The sequence below is a fragment of the Pogoniulus pusillus genome, chromosome 26, assembly GCF_015220805.1.
Source record: "Pogoniulus pusillus isolate bPogPus1 chromosome 26, bPogPus1.pri, whole genome shotgun sequence".
Classification (NCBI taxonomy): domain Eukaryota; kingdom Metazoa; phylum Chordata; class Aves; order Piciformes; family Lybiidae; genus Pogoniulus; species Pogoniulus pusillus.
The window spans coordinates 5,907,744-5,924,853 of NC_087289.1; the positions used below are offsets into that span (position 1 = coordinate 5,907,744).

The window sequence follows — 17,110 nt, forward strand, 5'->3', positions numbered from 1 at the left end:
TGTCCAGAGAAGGGCAATGAAGTTGGTGAGTGGCCTGGAATACAGCCCCGTGAGGAGAGGCTGAGGGACCTGGGATTGTTTAGTCTGGAGAGGAGGACTCTCAGTGCAAACCTCATTGCTGTCTACAACTACCTGAAGGGAGGCCAGGTGGGGTCGGTCTCTTCTGCCAGGCAACCAGCAACAGAACAAGGGGACACAGTCTCAAGTTGTGCTGGGGGAGGTCTAGGCTGGATGTTAGGAGGAAGTTGTTGGCAGAGAGAGTGATTGGCATTGGAATGGGCTGCCCAGGGAGGTGGTGGAGTCGCTGTCCCTGGAAGTGTTGAAGCAAAGCCTGGCTGAGGCATTTGGTGCCATGGTCTGGTTGACTGGCTAGGGCTGGGTGCTAGGTTGGAGTGGATGATCTTGGAGGTCTCTTCCAACCTGGTTGATTCTATGATTCTAAGTAAGCTTTGCCGATTGGTTTTCTGTCTGGGAGAAAGAGAGAGTGGCTTTGAGCCCTCTCTGGGCTTCTTTTCTTTGTCCAGGAGGGGAATTTGGATTTCTGTATTATTTCTAAGTTGCATATAACTGTAAATGCCATGTAAATGTATTTGTATATATGCTTGTAAACTTAGCTTTGCTGTAAATATAGGTTTATCTTACTTCCAGGCTGTCTGAGCTGGTCTGGTAAATTTTAACTGGGGAGGGGGGAGAAGTTTCTTAACCCATTACAAGACTAAAGTGTTTGTAGGAGTGGTGTCAACACTTTCTACACAGTGTAGATAGAGGTGGTTGAGTGCAGATAGAGATGGATGTGTTTAGGGGTCGTTTGGATGTGGTGCTTGGGGGTATGGTTTAAGATGAATCTTGTAGAGTAGGGTTATAGGTTGGACTTGGTGGTCCTGAGAGGCTTTGCTAATCTGGACGTTTCTGTATGTTTGTGACCTTTAATCTATCCACATGCAAATTCCTATCTAATTTTTTTTTTTGTGGGGGGAAAAGAGATGTGGATGGCACATGCTCCCACAAACCTTTCATGAATGCTTTTGCAAAGGCAATAGCCATACATACAGCTCAGGCGTGCCAGTGTAAGTGGGTATTAAATCCAGGGTACCCAGCAATGGCAAGGCTGGTAAAATGTAAAAGCCCACATTTATCTCAGGATGCATATACAACTGTCAGATGGTTAACACGAAAAAGCAACATTGCTTAGGCTTTCAAGTTTAATTGAAGACATAGCTGGCTTAATATGCATAACTTCTTTTCTTTTCCTAACCTATCTGCAGTAGCTAACTTCTCCAAGGGCTTTGCCTGACTCTGAATTCTCCCTTTCAATCTTGACATCCAAGTGTGGATACCCTAAAGGAAAAGTTGAGTAATAGCCAGAGAGCTTGCCAGAAAAAAACAAACCATATGCATATAGAAAGTACATCTTGTACCAAACACACACATTAAAAACCAAAACAAGCACATGGGAAAAGCCTACTGGGGATCTTGAGCTACAACCAGAACTACAAGCCCCAGCAAGAGCTAGTCATGGCATGTGTGTGCCATACCTGCTAACTGAAGAGCAAATGCAGCTTGCAGCCGAGGCTCTTTGCCAAGCCCCAACGCATGCAGGAAGTACAAAGCATCATCAGGGGAACTTACAGGCCTGCAATTACACAGTGAAAACCACATGAAAAGGATTCTGAGCACTATGGAACTACAACAGTTATAGCCTTGTGTTTGGGATGAGATTTAACAAGGCCAAGTGCAGGGTTCTGCATTTTGACCACAACATGCTACAGGCTGGGGATGGAGTGGCTGGAGAGCAGTCAGGAAGAAAGGAATCTGGGAGTGCTGGTAGACAGTAGGCTGAACATGAGCAAGCAGTGTGCACAAGTGGCCAGGAGAGCCAGTGGCATCCTGGCCTGCATCAGGAACGGTGTGGCCAGTAGGACAAGGAAGCTTATTCTTCCCCTGTACTCAGCACTGGTCAGGCCATACCTTGAGTGCTATGTCCAGTTCTGGGCTCCTCAATTCAAGAGAGATGTTGAGGTACTGGAATGTGTCCAGGGAAGGGTGACAAAAGCTGGTGAGAGGGCTGGAGCACAGCCCTATGAGGAGAGGCTTCTGGAAGGAACCAGTGTTGCACATATAGGAAAGAAACCCACAGTCATAATGGAACAGTTTGGAGAGGTGAGATAAATGTAGGGAAGAAGAGAAAGCAGAGCTTCTGGAGGGAACCAGTGTTGCACATATAGGGAAGAAACCCACAAGCATTTGTTGACACTCAATAGCTTCAAACCTTACTCTTTTTTGAGATCAGTAGATGATGAGTTGTGCAGCCAGACCTAGCCTGGAGTATGGTTCTTTCATACTAGAAAAGGAAGTTGACTGTGGGCTCGTTTAGATCTGAGACATTGGATTTGGTTTACTTTATTTGATGAAAAATATATTCATGAGGTTGTTGAGGCTCCATTTTCCTTGCAAGTTCTAAATGCAGCCAACAGCAGCAGCATTACTTCAGTGCTATCTGCCAGCTATTCTTTAGCATTAGTGATTTTATACTTTGGTGCTAAAGACAAGAAACTGCTGCTATATTGCCTCTCTTTCTGCTGCCCAGTTGGAGGCACACAAAGCATCTCCCTACCAGTGTGAAACTACTCTCAGGGAGGTGTTTGCAGTTCCAGCACGGAAGGGACTTCACACCACTTGCCCACCTCTCTGAGCACACTGCAGTCCAGCACACAGCCACGAAAAAGAGCTGAGTTATTCCACAAAAGTAATCCTGGAGGTGAAGAAACTATCAACCAGTCCTGCACCCAGATCACTGTTTTCACACATCTCTGCCTGTTAGACTGGAGTGCTTTAAAATACAAGGCTGGCAAAGGCAGCTGGAGAAAATGCAGCTGGCAATGACTTCAGAGCTATAAGCAGAACTCTCAGCTGACCAGTGGATAAAAACAATCTTTCCTGTGTTGGCATACACTATCCACTTTGTATGTCACACAGGAACAACACACTCTTAATGCTGTCAAAACAAAAACATTCCCATGCTAACTGTCAGTAACCAAACCAGCAAAACGTTGAATATCCACTTCTGCCAAGTCCTTAAGCACCATGGTCATAAAAGGCTTCAGGAAGTCTTTGACGGGACCAAATCTTCTGCTGAGTGTGTGTGATCTGCTAATTTCTGCTGACAGCTGAAGGCAGCTAACTGTGATAAAGAACCCTGGAAAGAACTGAGAGGGTAAATGAAGCCAAATAAATTACTGGAGGATCTGGAGCAAGCAGTGTCAGAAGATTACCTGCCATGAAAAAGCCATGTGCTCACGTTGCTGTCAGCCAGTGAGCTCACCAAAAAAATGAACAATTTGTCATCACTTTCTGTCTGCTCCCTGCTGTCATTTGTCTTCCAGTCCTTGCTCCTTGCCTGTATGAAAAGCTGGCCAACAAAGCCACTCCTCTCTTCCTCTGAAGGGCTGTTATAGTGGTTGATACCCTGAAATGTCTTGCCAGGTGTCAATGATGGAGTTGTACACATCAGGTTTGCACAACACGGATGATCTCAGATCATATTATCTGCCTCTCTAGAAGCCTTCCTTGAAGAGCTTCTTTCAGCTCTGGCACTCATTAATATCCTGGAACAGACTGAAAGGCCTGTAAGTCTGTCTCCTCAAATGCAACTGTGGCTTATGAGAAAGAAGGAACAGACCTTTAACTATGAGGCTTTTAATGTACAGACTTCACTTCAAGATCTGTCTCTGTAAATCCTTTTTCCAGCTAGCAATAAATAAGGCTCAACTGTAATCCTTCCCTCAGTGTCTTTATTTGTTATGCATCAGGAGAAATTCACCCAGGTTTTCCAAACAGAAGCCAAGAATGAAAGATTAACTCTTTGAACGTAGAATCTGCAGGATGCAACTGCCTGGAAAGTATCCTTCAGGGTAGTGATTAACCAAATGGAGAGGAAAGCAAAACTCTTAAGACATGCAAAAAGGAATTCACATAAAGAAACAATCTTGCAGAGCCTTCCCTGAATCTGTGGGACACCAATTCCTACCGAGGAATGGCACAGAGCTGGTAGGGAGGTGGCTTCATTGTACTCCCAAAAACTAACTTTGTGCTGACTTCTTTCACTCCTTCTGGCAGGGTGAACCTGAATGCCTGTAACAGGGTGGAAAAGACAATAAAGAGCTCCATCCTTGCCAACAGCTCCCCCATACACACACGGTGCCCTGTGGAAAAAACAGGAAAGGACATCAGACCAAGGATTTCTGCTTGCTTTCTGCAGACTGTGTTCTTTTCCCTTAGCTAACTCTCATTTAATAATTCAGAACTGAAAGGCTGATTGCATTTCCACCAGAAGGCTTAATCTGGATTTAGTGCAAGAGGCAAGACATTATAGAGATAATCACATCTCTATACATGGCATGTTAGCCATGCATGGCTTACATTTACAGTCCTCCTGTCACTATGCATTTTGCTGCTACTATTTTGATAACAAGGTCTCTCCTCCAAGAAAAAAAGGATCTGTCCTCCAAGAGAAACCTTCCTCTGTGTCATTCATGTAAACCCATGCACTCTGTCCTCCAAAAGAAACTTTTCTCTGTGTCATTCATGTAAACTTATGCACTCTGTTCTCCAAGAGAAACTTTTCTCTGTGTCATTCATGTAAACCCATGCACTCTGTCCTCCAAGAGAAACTTTTCTCTGTGTCATTCATGTAAATTCATGCACTCTGTCCTCCAAGAGAAACTTTTCTCTGTGTCATTCATGTAAACTCATGCACATGAGAATGTTTTTTCCCCGTGAGGGTGACCAAACACTGGAACAGGCTGCCCAGGAGGGTGTGTAGTCTCCCTCTTGGGAGATATTCACGACCAGCCTGGATGCGTTCCTATGCAATGTGCTCTAGGTGATCCTGTTCTGGCAGGGAAGTTGGACTGGATGAGCTTTCAAGGTCCCTTCCAGCCCCACTGCATTTCTTTCTTCCTTGAAATCTTTAATACAGTGGAAAGTGTTTATATACCTATTCCTAGTTATGCTGGGGAACAAATGGACCATAACATCTTATGACAAGGAGTGTGTTGAGTGCACATACCTGCGGAAAAGGCTAAGAATGCATCTCTGTTTATGAAGTTTCCATCTTCATCCAGAAAGTGCCCTGGGTTGAACTGATCAGGTGTCTCCCATTTTCCAGGATCAGACAGAACAGAGTCAATATTTGCTAAAATGATGGTGTTCTGGGGGGAAAAAAAGAAAAAGGAATGATGGCTTCAGCTTTGTCTTATCATTCATATTCATCAGATAAGCAAATAATGGCAAAGGAGCAAAGAATTTAAAGTCTTGATTTGAAGTCATGGCTTCCTCCAAAAACTAGGTCAAGCTTTAAAACATTTCATAAGAAGTTTAAACTTCTAAGAATGTTGCAACTTCCTCTCCTTTGTTACTTGCTGCCAACAAGTGCAGTAAAATAAATAGAGTTTTACAGTGTTCATATTGTTAATAGGAGTTGCTTTTAGTTTCCCCATTGGCACTAAGTAATTTTATCTCATATTCAGCTTCTGGATCACAGAGTTTCATGAGCATCAGCTGAATTTTTCTGCAACACTGGAGGTGCTTTGAGTAGGTCCAGAAAAAAAATGAATGAACATGAAAAGCAGTGATGGGTGAGTATTTAAAAAGGAACCCTAATGTATCTCTCAGTTACACAACCTGAAAACACTTCAGTTACATTTCAACACTGGAAATTTGCTGTGTTTTAAAGCTTGTGATATGAAAATCATTTCCTAATTGTTAGTTTTTTCAGCCACACTTCTATTCCACTCTAGAACAGCCTCTGTTCACCAGCAGATACAGAGTTTTGGTACAGGGCAGACCTGAGATTGCTGGAAATTGATGTTTATTTCCAGTCACCATTCACAAGTTTTCTGTCAACAGAAATGCTCAGGACAAAGTGCAGATTTCCTTGCAAAAGGAAAAGACTTAGAGACAATCACAGCTTAGGGGCACTGCTAGAACCAATAAAAACCAAGAGTCCATGACCCCACTCAGGAAAACCTTCCAAAGGCTTTTGAAGTTAATTTAATGTATCCAAGCCCTACTGATATCAGCAGCTCTCAATCACAGTTGTTCTTCAGATAGACAAGCAATTAAACAAAAAGGACCTTTGAAAAGCCTTGTGTTGGGGGAACTGCCAGCTGAGGTGGCTTCAGTTGTTTAAAAAAGTCACATTAGATCCATTTCCAAGCATACCAGATAGCAGACATTCAGAGAGGCAGCACATTTGTACCTTTGGAACAGGATACCCCAGCAGCTGTGTGTCCTTCACGCTCTGTCTGGGAAGTGCAACTAAGATGATGTTACTGTACCGCTGGATCTCATGAATCACAGCGTTTGTATAGGGCAGCTTTTTTCTGTCCTCATAGCAAATCAAATGAGATCTACCCACAACAGCATCCAGCTCCTTCTGTACTTTCTCTAAGGAGGAATATTCAGTTTTAAATACACATTCATAAAATCACAGAATAGTCAGGGCTAAAAGGGACCTCAAGGATGATCTAGCTCCAAACCCTCTGCCATGGGCAGGGACACCTCACACTAGATCAGGTCACTCAGAGATATATCCACTCTGGCCTTAAAGACCTCCAGGGATGGGGCTTTAGCCACCTCCCTGGGCAACCTGTTCCACTCTCATGGTGAAGAACTTCTCCTAACATCCAAGCTGAATCTACCAACTTCTAGTTTTGCTCCATTCCCCCCAATCCTACCACTACTTGACCTCCTAAAAAGTCCTTCACCAGCTTTCTTGTAGGTCCCCTCCAGATACTGGAAGGCCACAAACAAGTCTCCTCAGAGCCTTCTCATCTCCAGACTGAATAACCCCAACTCTCTTGGACTGTCTCTGTAGGAGAGGTGCTTCAGCCACTAAACAATCCAGGTCATTAAACAATCTACAAACTCTATACTCATAATTTCTCCTATTTCTTTTTGCAGTAATAATGGCATCAAACAAGAAGAAAAAGGTATTTGCTAAAATCAGAATGCCTCCAAATTCCCATGCAGATGACCTGAACAGAATTTGACACTGAAAGGTTTTTATAGGCTCCATACATATGTTAACACTTGAAAAATAATGGTAGGAGACAAAGACCTTCTATAAGAATATTGAAGTTTCTGTTATGTGTGCTGCTCTGAGGTAATTCATAACTATACTTCAATTAGTATTTATTTTCAGAGGCAGGGAATCAACTGGAAATTTAAATGTTAATTATCTCTTCAGACACCAGTTTAGTAATTGACTGAGGATTGTTTCTTCACTCAAAACCACATCTACAGATGGCCTGTTTGCTGTTTCATGATTACCTGCTTTGAGAAGCACACAAATTAATTGTCCTGGAGGACCTACTTTTCACTCACAGTCTGAGCTGAAATGCTAAATATCTGATTAATTTCTGAGCTGAAATGGTCTAATTAATAGTACAGCTTTTATCTTTGCAATTAGACTGACCCTGTCATTGAGACTCTTTTTATATGTCTTGAGAGGGTGAATGATCATGTTGTGAACCTTCAGAATGTGCAATCAAGTCTTCTGAACAGTGGGAGAGAGCCTTTCTCCTTACCACTTCCACCATTTTCTTCTTATTGTAGAATCATAGAATAAACCAGGTTGGAAGAGACCTCCAAGATCATCCAGTCCAACCTAGCACCCAGCCCTATCCAGTCAACTAGACCATGGCACTAAGTGCCTCATTCAGTCTCTTCTTGAACACCTCCAGGGATGGAGACTCCATCACCTCCCTGGGCAGCCCATTCCAATGGGAAATCACTCTCTCTGTGAAGAACTTCCTCCTAAACTGCCAGCTTCCTGCTGTCCTCTGAACTATGAGGCCTTGTATACCTTTTGTATACCTTTTAATCCTTTCTATCCTGCACACTCTGACTTTTCCCTTTTTAGCTCTGCCAGCCTGTATCTTTCTTATGTGAATATCAATATTAAAAGCAAACAGCTTCAGCCTACTCATCCCAATACTTTTCCTTTTCTTTTAAATATTAATTTACAGGCAGATAGCTATGTTTGAAATACAAAGCTTTGTGGAATAGCCACACACATGAGCAACCTCCCACTGCATTCTGCTGCAGAGAAGCCAAGAGCATACCAAAGAATAGCAGTCACAAGTTGAAAATGATGACTTGAAGTCATTGGAAGGGCAGTGGTGCAATTCATCTCATGTGAGACTAGAATCATCAGATGCCACAGTCTGGATACATCTCTTAGAAATGAAAGCCAAAATGATTGGCCTGTATGTTAGAAAGAATACAGCAAGAAACAGACAGCTGCAGTTCACCTGATTCATAACCTACTACTTAGTTCCTCTGCTATTCTTTGAACAAGTTCTACTACCATTTGAACATGGATAATTTCTAAAAGGTTTGGGTGTGCATACCTTGGATATCAGGATAAACCACCATATAGAGCAATGCCCAGCGTAAAGTGCTGGCTGTAGTTTCTGTACCTGCCAGAAAGAGGTCAAAAATACTCTGGATCAAATTTTCTTCATCATAAGTAGCATCAGCATCTCCTTTGGTCTGCAGACATGAATTGGAAAGATCAAGTTATGGCACACACACACACAACAAAAAAAGAAGTAAACCTCTCTGCATCACAGGAATATTTATTGGTACCATCCAAAATGAAAACAAAACTAAACTAAAATGTACAGGGCTAGAAAATGAAAGTTGGTGAATAATATGAAGGCATTTGTCAGTTTATCCTACTCACACACAGCTTTTGCTATCAGCTATGACAAAGTTACTAACTGCAGGTTCTTTCTGCTCCTGCTGCAAACCCTATAACTGTCATTTCCTGCTGTACCTTAACAATAGGCAGGTCTGTTATTATAATCTACCTGTAAATCTGTTTACATTATTTCACCCTTCTCTTGCTATTGTTTGGTGTCTACTTTTATTATTAAATCCATTTACCTATAAGCTTTTCTATGAAGAAATCATAGAATCAACCAGTTTGAAAGAGACCTCCAAGCTCATCCAGTCCAACCCAGCACCCAGCCCTTTTCAATCAACTAGACCATGGCACTAAGTAAACCCTTAAAATCTCTTGTAGTGGAGCATAGGAAGAGTTCATAGGTACTCACCTTATCTATCTGATCCAAATAGTAATCAATAAAATCTTTATTTTCATCTGATTTTCTTTTTCCTTTGTGGCTTTCCACTTCCTTTGCTAAAAGCCCATTCATAAAATTTATGCTGGACACAAACTGTTTAACTGTTGTTAGGAAAAGTCTTGAAAACCAGGGAAACATTTCATACACCTATAAAAGAGATATTTCACAGGCATGGGTTTACTGACATTAGCAAACTGAATTTGAATCCCAATACAGGTTTTTGGGTAGTGGAAAGAAGGCAAATGAAAAATTCTGATGAGTGCACCTTCCCCATTACCTTGAAGAGATAGTGCCTGTCCCATGATTCATTAAATCCTTCCACTTTTCCACTAAGCAGAATGTCTCCTAGTTCAGTGCTATAAATTTTGCACTGTGATGTACAAAGAATAAATGAAGTTCCTCTGTCACTTCTTTGCTAGGCTGAACTTCAGTAGTAAGGACCTCATATAAAACTTGCCCTGTTCTCAGTTCTCCTCTCTATCTCACAGCAAAACCAGATCCAGGCTGACTTCCTTGGCACATTTGTTAACTGAAAACAGAAATCTCCAAACTCAGGCTCGTTTTCTTACTGAAGAATGCACAGGGATGTTACTCATAGAATCATAGAATCAACCAGGTTGGAAGAGACCTCCAAGATCATCCAGTCCAACCTAGCACCCAGCCCTGTCCAATCAACTAGACCATGGCCCTAAGTGCCTCATTCAGTCTCTTCTTGAAGACCTCCAGGGACGGTGCCTCCACCACCTCCCTGGGCAGCCCATTCCAATGCCAATCACTCTCTCTGTGAAGAACTTCTTCCTAATATCCAGCCTATACCTCCCCTGGCACAACTTGAGACTGTGATACACCTTCTCATAGATAAGCAAACAGATCACACCTGTGTGATGTGCAAAACAATGTGACAAAGTAGAAATACTGAGTCCTGTGGATTCTCTGCTGAATGTTCTAAACCTGCTCACATTCTTGCATTTATACCACTATAAGCCCCCATCTCAGCAGAAAAGAAACAGAAAGCATTTTACATTCATTCCAGTCCTCTGCTCCATTTCCCTCTCTTTTTCCCTTAGGTACAGATTCCAGTTTACAGAATTACTGCATCTTAAATTGTGCACTAGGTCATAACTCCTGGGCTCACCTATTTAAATGGCAGCTCCATTACAAAGATTTCTCTCCCCACAAACCTATTCCGATTCCTAGCTTGCATTTCTTCTTGGTCCTACTGCACAGCGTTGCTTAAAACTAAGTGTCCATTTCCCAAGGAACTAGATTAGCACAGATCATCATTAAAGGATTGTACAACACGTTGCAAGCACTGTGAAGAGCAGGACAGAACGAAATATTGCACCTGAATGTTTTGTGTTATCTGTGGACACAGTATTAAGAGCTCTAAAGAGTAGCTTACACAATACCTACTAAGAGCAGTTCCCAAATAGTTGATCTTGTGATTGCCCTGATTAAAGATAGCTTAGAATCATAGAATCAACCAAGGAAGACACCTCCAAGATCATCCAGACCAACCTAGCACCCAGCCCTGTCCAATCAACCAGACCATGGCACTAAGTGCCTCATCCAGGCTTTTCTTGAACACTTCCAGGGATGGAGACTCCACCACCTCCCTGGGCAGCCCATTCCAATGCCAATCACTCTCTCTGGCAACAACTTCCTCCTAACATCCAGCCTAGACCTCCCCCAGCACAGCTTGAGACTGTGTCCCCTTGTTCTGTTGCTGGTTGCCTGTCAGAAGAGGCCAACCCCACCTGGCTACAATGTCCATTCAGGTAGTTGTAGACAGCAATGAGGTCACCCCTGAGTCTCCTCCTGGCTAAACAACCCCAGCTCCCTCAGCCTCTCCTCATAGGGTTTGTGTTCCAGGAATCATTCCACCTGCATTTTCTGGGAGAGAAATATCATAAGTAGTTCTATTTTACCCAAAATTATCAGGTTAGTCCTCCAGTTCTCTAGGCCATGCAAACTGCAGTTTTCATTCAGTAAGAGATGATGAGAAACGATGCAAGACACAAAGCTGGGTGAGCTCCAGCAAGTTCTGTAGAAGCATGCTGCCCTGTACATTGGAAAAATGGACTCTGTGGCTGTAGCCAGTGTTGTGGTTCCCACTCATAAATGGTCAATGATAAAACTGCCCTTGTTTGTGGCAACCCTTCCCATTGTTTTTGCAGCTGCAGTGACAGCTTCACACAGAATCAAGATAGCAACTTGTGTCCAGTGGACCAGATGTGAAGTTAGGAGCTGTTGTCCTGAATGGAGACAAATACCATCCAGCAGCTAATGGAGAAGGGCTTCCAGCATGTGTTGCTGAATTCTCATAAGGACACACAGAGGTGGTACAGAGGTGCTGCTGCCAAAAACTACAGGGAGAAAGCTACCACTAAGCAATTCCATGATATGTCACCTTTACACAAACCCATTGCCCTACTGAAGTTTCTGTGGAGCTAGCAAACAGCAGTGAAGGAGGAAGCAGTGAAGTCCCATATTACTCTTGACATTCAATGACAGCCATAGAACTTCATATAGTGCAGGAACCCACTTTGTCAGCCAGAAGCCAAGAGGAGCCTACTTCAGAGCTTTTCTGACATTTTTTGCTACGTTTTACTACTGAGTTTCAGTTTTACTTTCAAACACAGGAGCTGTACAGCTAGAGCTTTTGCAAGAAAAGCTCTCCTAAACACATAACAAGTCTTTGTACATCTCCTAAACATCTAACAGGTCTTTTTGTTTCCACCCCTGCCCAACAAACATGGGAAACTTCTGTGCTATGATAAAGCAGAAGAAATTAGAACAAGTTCTGAACTGGGAACCTGGAAGTATTGTTCTGGAGAGTACAGCAGCAATTCCAGGTGTAGCAATAATTACTTTTGTTATAAAAGCCCCATACAAGCTGCCTTTTTCCTTGTCTATCTGTATGAAATGAACAAACAAACAAATGAATTTCCTCACAAAAAAGATGATGCTGTTCCCAAAGGCTCCTACAATGTCAATGGAGTCAATCAGGCGGTGTAAATTCTCATCATCTTCAGAGAAGCGGTGCCCAAAGATCACAGAAGAAATCACATTTGAGACAGTGCGAACAAGAGGCATGGTGGGGTCCAGAGGTTTGCCTGTCAACACAGGGAACAGCAATCACCATCGATGCTTACTGCTTCAGCTTTGCATAGAATCACAGAATGGCTTCATGGCTTAGGTTGGAAGGAACCTTAGAGAGCATTGTGATGGTTTGGGTGTTACTCACCCCACACACATACACTTAAGAAATCACCCAGGCTAGATTCAGCCAAGCTGGGAGTTAGGGAATGAACCTTTGTATTTACAGCTTAGCACAATATACAAGCAGATAGTTACAATGTTTACAGCTATAGACAGAAATAGACAAGTTTAAAAAGTAATACAGAAACACAACAGCCCTCCCAGAAACTAAAGTCCCCAAGAGGGGCTCCCAACCACCCTTCCACCACCTTTCCACCCCTCTACCTTATCTCAGCCATTGCCTTACGCTCAAGGTGAGTTTGGAGAATCAGCCAGGGGGGTTAGGAAGCAGACAGATTAGTTACACAGACAGCAGGTTAGAGAGAGAAGGGAGGCAGCCAAAGCCAAAGAGCAACTCTGTTATCTATGTTTGTGTTCTTGGTTTTATACATCTCAGCAAGCCTATGAGTGAAGTAGACATCACCACTGTTTCCTTTTCACAGCCTGCAATCCAATTCTTCTCACTAAAATATTCTAACTAGCTTCAAACTAGCACAATCCACTCCTGTCTATTTCGCTCAGCACAAGCATCTACTCCAATCTCCCCTCCATGGGCAGGGATGCCTCTCAGCTAGACTTGGCTGCTCAAGGCCTCATCCAACCTGGCCTTGAACATCTCCAATAAGAAGGCAACCACAAACTCCCTCGGCAGCCTATTTCGACCACCTTCATACTTAAGAGCTTCTTCATAAGATCTATCCTAATCCTGCTCTCCCTCAGCTTCAAACTACTTCCCCTTGTCCTGTTGCTAGACACACTTATGAAAAGTCCCTCTGCAGCCTTCCTGTAGAATCCTTCCAGATACTGGAAAGCAGTTATCAGGTCCCCCTGGAGTGTTCTCCTCTCTAGACTGAACAATCTCAGTTCCTTCAGCCTATCCTCATAACAGAAATGTTTCAGCCCTTAGATCACCTTTGTGGCCCCTCTCTGGACTCACTCCAACAGCTCTGTGTCCTTCTCATGATGGAGACATCAGAACAGGACACAATATTCGAGGTGTGGATCTCACAAGAGCAGAATCACCTCTGGACCTGCTGGCCACACTGTTCTTGACACGATTTGCCTTCTGGGCTGCATGGGTGCACTGCTGGCTCATGGTGAGCTTCTCATCAATCAATACACCTACACCTCTTTCATCAGCACAACTCTCAACCTGCTGTGTACCCAGCCTGTATTTCTGCCTGGGACTGGCCCCACCCAGGTACAGGACCTTGAGCAGACCTGATAGCATCTTACAAACACTTCTGGCATTAATTAGATTGTTGGGTGGCAAACTGCAATTTGCTGGCCAAAGTCACAAGTAAAAAGCCACTTCAGATCTCTAACAGCGCTGTTGGTTAAAAACAGGCAAGACTGCTGGTGGCAATGGAATGAGGAGCAGTGGCCCCAAAAATGACCAGGTTTCACTGAATGATCTTGTGCTTGGCAATAACCAGGGTACTAAAAGGTCAGCTGAGACATTGCACTAATAAGCAGCTGAACTGAAGAGAACTCCTTCAATTCTTTGCTCATATCCTTTACACCTGAACAACAGAATAATTGAGCACACCTAGAGATCCAGCCTGCTACTCAGCACTGCAGTCTGAATAGATTCCCTCTCTTCTGAAGGGGCTTCCACAAGCCATCTGAGGTGAGCCTTTTCCACTGCACTTGCCAGACTGCAGCCTGACCAAAGCTTTTAATGCTCCATGCCCTGATTTTCTTTTCTGCAGACGGATATGGGGGGCAGTGACACTTGCTATGGTTTGCTGTCACCCTGATTCCATGACCACAAGCCACGGACAACTGACTGAGTGGTAACATCACCAACAGACAGACACCATGAAGTCTCAGCTCCAGGTTCACGCTGTGGGGTTTCACATGGAGCACTTCTGTGAGGAAATGTCTCAGGCAGATCATAGGATACAGAGCTACGGGACTCAGCTCTGCATGCACACTTCACATTCATCTTTGTCATCAGTTTCAAAAGCTACAGGTGAGCCATTCTTCAGGGAAAGCACCCACTGCAGAGCCCGACCTGCACACTGAGTCACATACCAGCTGTTTGCTCCAAGTACTCCACCAGGTGATGGGCCTCCTCTTGCAGCCAGTGCTGCTGGTCTTTTTTCCCTACTCCCATTTTCCTCATTGTTGCAAGTCCAAAACGCCTCTGTTGCTTCCAGAGATAGCCATTAGAGAACATAACACCTAGAATCACAATGAACTACGTTGGTGATGTTTTAAAAGTGAATTGATGCTCTCAATCTGTCAAAGAAGCTTCTCAGTTTTATTTTTTCACATTTTTCCTCACCTTCCTCTCTCCTCTCCTTTCTTATTCTAGTCCAGCCACCTAGCCCCTGCAGAGAAGCTCTTACAACAGCTGCATTCTGCCATTTTTTTTTTTGGTTCTGATTCAGTAAATTTAACAAGAGGTATAAAAATTCATGAAAATATTAGCCTTTTTTCCACTTTAATTACTTTATGGCTCTGAATCAGTTTCCAAAGCCAGGGTTAGGACACATGAAAAGAATCTGTGGTGATAATAATTACCATTCCCATGAGTCAAAATGTTAAATGCATTGCTTGTTGGCCTTCCAGCAACGTCTTCAGCATGAACAGTCAGACCTTCCTTCACTGCTTGAAACCCTTGCAGGACAACTACAGGAACATTTGAAAGCCATAGGGTGAAGACATTACCATGAATTTTGGCCATCTGTAGAACAAAGCAGCGTCAGACCCACATAGGCAAGAACCAGAGTAGTTAAATCAAACAAAGCCAATCAGATCTTTTCCCTTGGCAGATGCCTCAGGGAGTGACTAACCTTGAGAAGACAGCATCAAACCTGTTCTTACATGTAACAGAACTTGAAGCCAAGTTTCTATCTGAAGCCCCTAAAGAGGAAAACGTTTCCAAAATGCCAGACAGACAATACTGACAGTGTCTGTGGCACTATTAAAGCAGGCCTTACAATTCAAACTCACTGCAGATAAATTCTTCTGTGTCTGTAAGACCAAAACATTTGCTCATGAGCTTTATGTGAACCATCTACAGAACCCCTTTTGCGTATTAACTGTAGCCAGACTGCTCTCTGGGAGTAAACAAAAGGGAAGTGATTGCACATTCAGCAAAAAATTATACACACATCCTCATGCATTTGTATTTCATTTTTGGAAGGGCAAATTCATGGCTTTTGAGGTCCTGGGATGAGCAATCTTCAGGTTTCAGGCCTGGGAGGTCAGAAGTAGGAGAAAACACAATAGACGTGCTGGCTATAATTTTATGTCATGCAACCACACTGCTTTGCCTTGCAATATGCCACTCGGGAGAAAAGAACTGGCAGGACAGGAAAGAACCAGGGGAAAGGGAGGCTGGGAACAAAGAGTGAAAGTGCTGTTACTTATATATTAATTACTTAACATTTAAATATGTAAGTATGAGGAACATAGAACACTAGGACAAACACTCTGGACATGCTGCTTATTACAACTGCAGTAAGAAGAGTTTGAGTGCTGGCACACAACACATTAATTCAGCTACTTAAAAGCTCAGTCAAACTCAGCAAACTGAAGTCTCAAGTCTGACCAAATTGTATGTCAGGAAAAAAAATAATAGTATTTGAGGATCTCTCAAAAATTCTGTTGAATAAGTATTAAAACAATCATCCTCTCTCTACTGGAAACACACTGGCGCTCAGTAGCTGTAGTAGTGGGACATTCAGAACCTGTCAGTGCAACAACGGCCATAAAGATGCAAAAGACTGCACAGGATTAAAGGCTCTGCTTTAAAACAGATCTTTTTCCTATGTGCAAGACAGGGATATTATCACCAGCGTTGTGTTGTCTGCATGCACATCAGGATTTCAGGACTTGTTTCATAATAAGATGGAAATGTTCATATCAAGAATCGATGACTTGAATGGTCCTTGCCTGTTTTAACGTTTATACACTTTAGAATAAAACCCTCCCTAGCACTCAGAGCAACAGCCTGCTGAAACACTCACACACTTGCTGTGCAAGGAGCTGACAAGCCTGTTCACAAACTGCCAGAAAATACCTACTTTTTTAAGGATCTCATGGTGAATATTGAAGTTCATCTGCAGCAGGTTTCCGAAGAAGGGGTATGGAGTTGGTCCAGGAGGATATTGTCTTCGTATCCACTGCCATTTCAGAACCTGTGCAACCAGCAGAGACACCACAAAAAACAGCAGAGCCACACTTACTGCCAACATTGCACTTCTAACTTACAAAGCTGTGCTGCCTCTGTATCCTCTAGACAGAGGATAGATCCACTTTGTCTTGCTTTGCTCGCACCTCCCTAAAGAGAAAAAGATGTTGAAGCTTCTGTGCCTCTCAGCCCTTCTCTTTCTATCACTTTACTTTCCCATCCCAGAGAGCAAAGCATTCTTATTCTTAAGCATGTATGATATCATCCCTCTTATTGCAGCTACAAATGTAACAATCCTCAGCTCTTCAAGGGATAAGAAATGCAGGTTAATTATATGCCTCCTTGTGCCGTGACAGGTGCCATGATAAAAATCCCTGCCCACAGTACTGCTTTCATAAGAAGCCTCTTGCAAGAGCAGAGACATTTAAATGAGATTTCCTGAGAGGTGACTACACACCCATCCCTTGAGATCATTGAAAAGCTCAGACTCACCAGCAGCCATCACATGCATCAACCACATGGCACTTCTCCTTTCTCTCCTCATGTCACACCT

General features: G+C 43.2%; 1 protein-coding gene across 1 annotated transcript; it reads right to left on the reverse strand.

The window, feature by feature from the left end:
- Positions 1-3,868: 3,868 nt before the first annotated feature.
- Positions 3,869-16,621, reverse strand: LOC135186809 (cytochrome P450 2J6-like). Its single transcript, XM_064164863.1, has 9 exons — positions 16,451-16,621; positions 14,943-15,105; positions 14,451-14,600; positions 12,108-12,268; positions 9,123-9,299; positions 8,415-8,556; positions 6,260-6,447; positions 5,069-5,210; positions 3,869-4,202 (listed from the first exon to the last, which is right to left on the reverse strand). The coding sequence occupies exons 1-9, from the start codon at positions 16,619-16,621 to the stop codon at positions 4,024-4,026; spliced, it is 1,473 nt and encodes a 490-aa protein (XP_064020933.1). The 3' UTR covers positions 3,869-4,023.
- Positions 16,622-17,110: the final 489 nt, after the last annotated feature.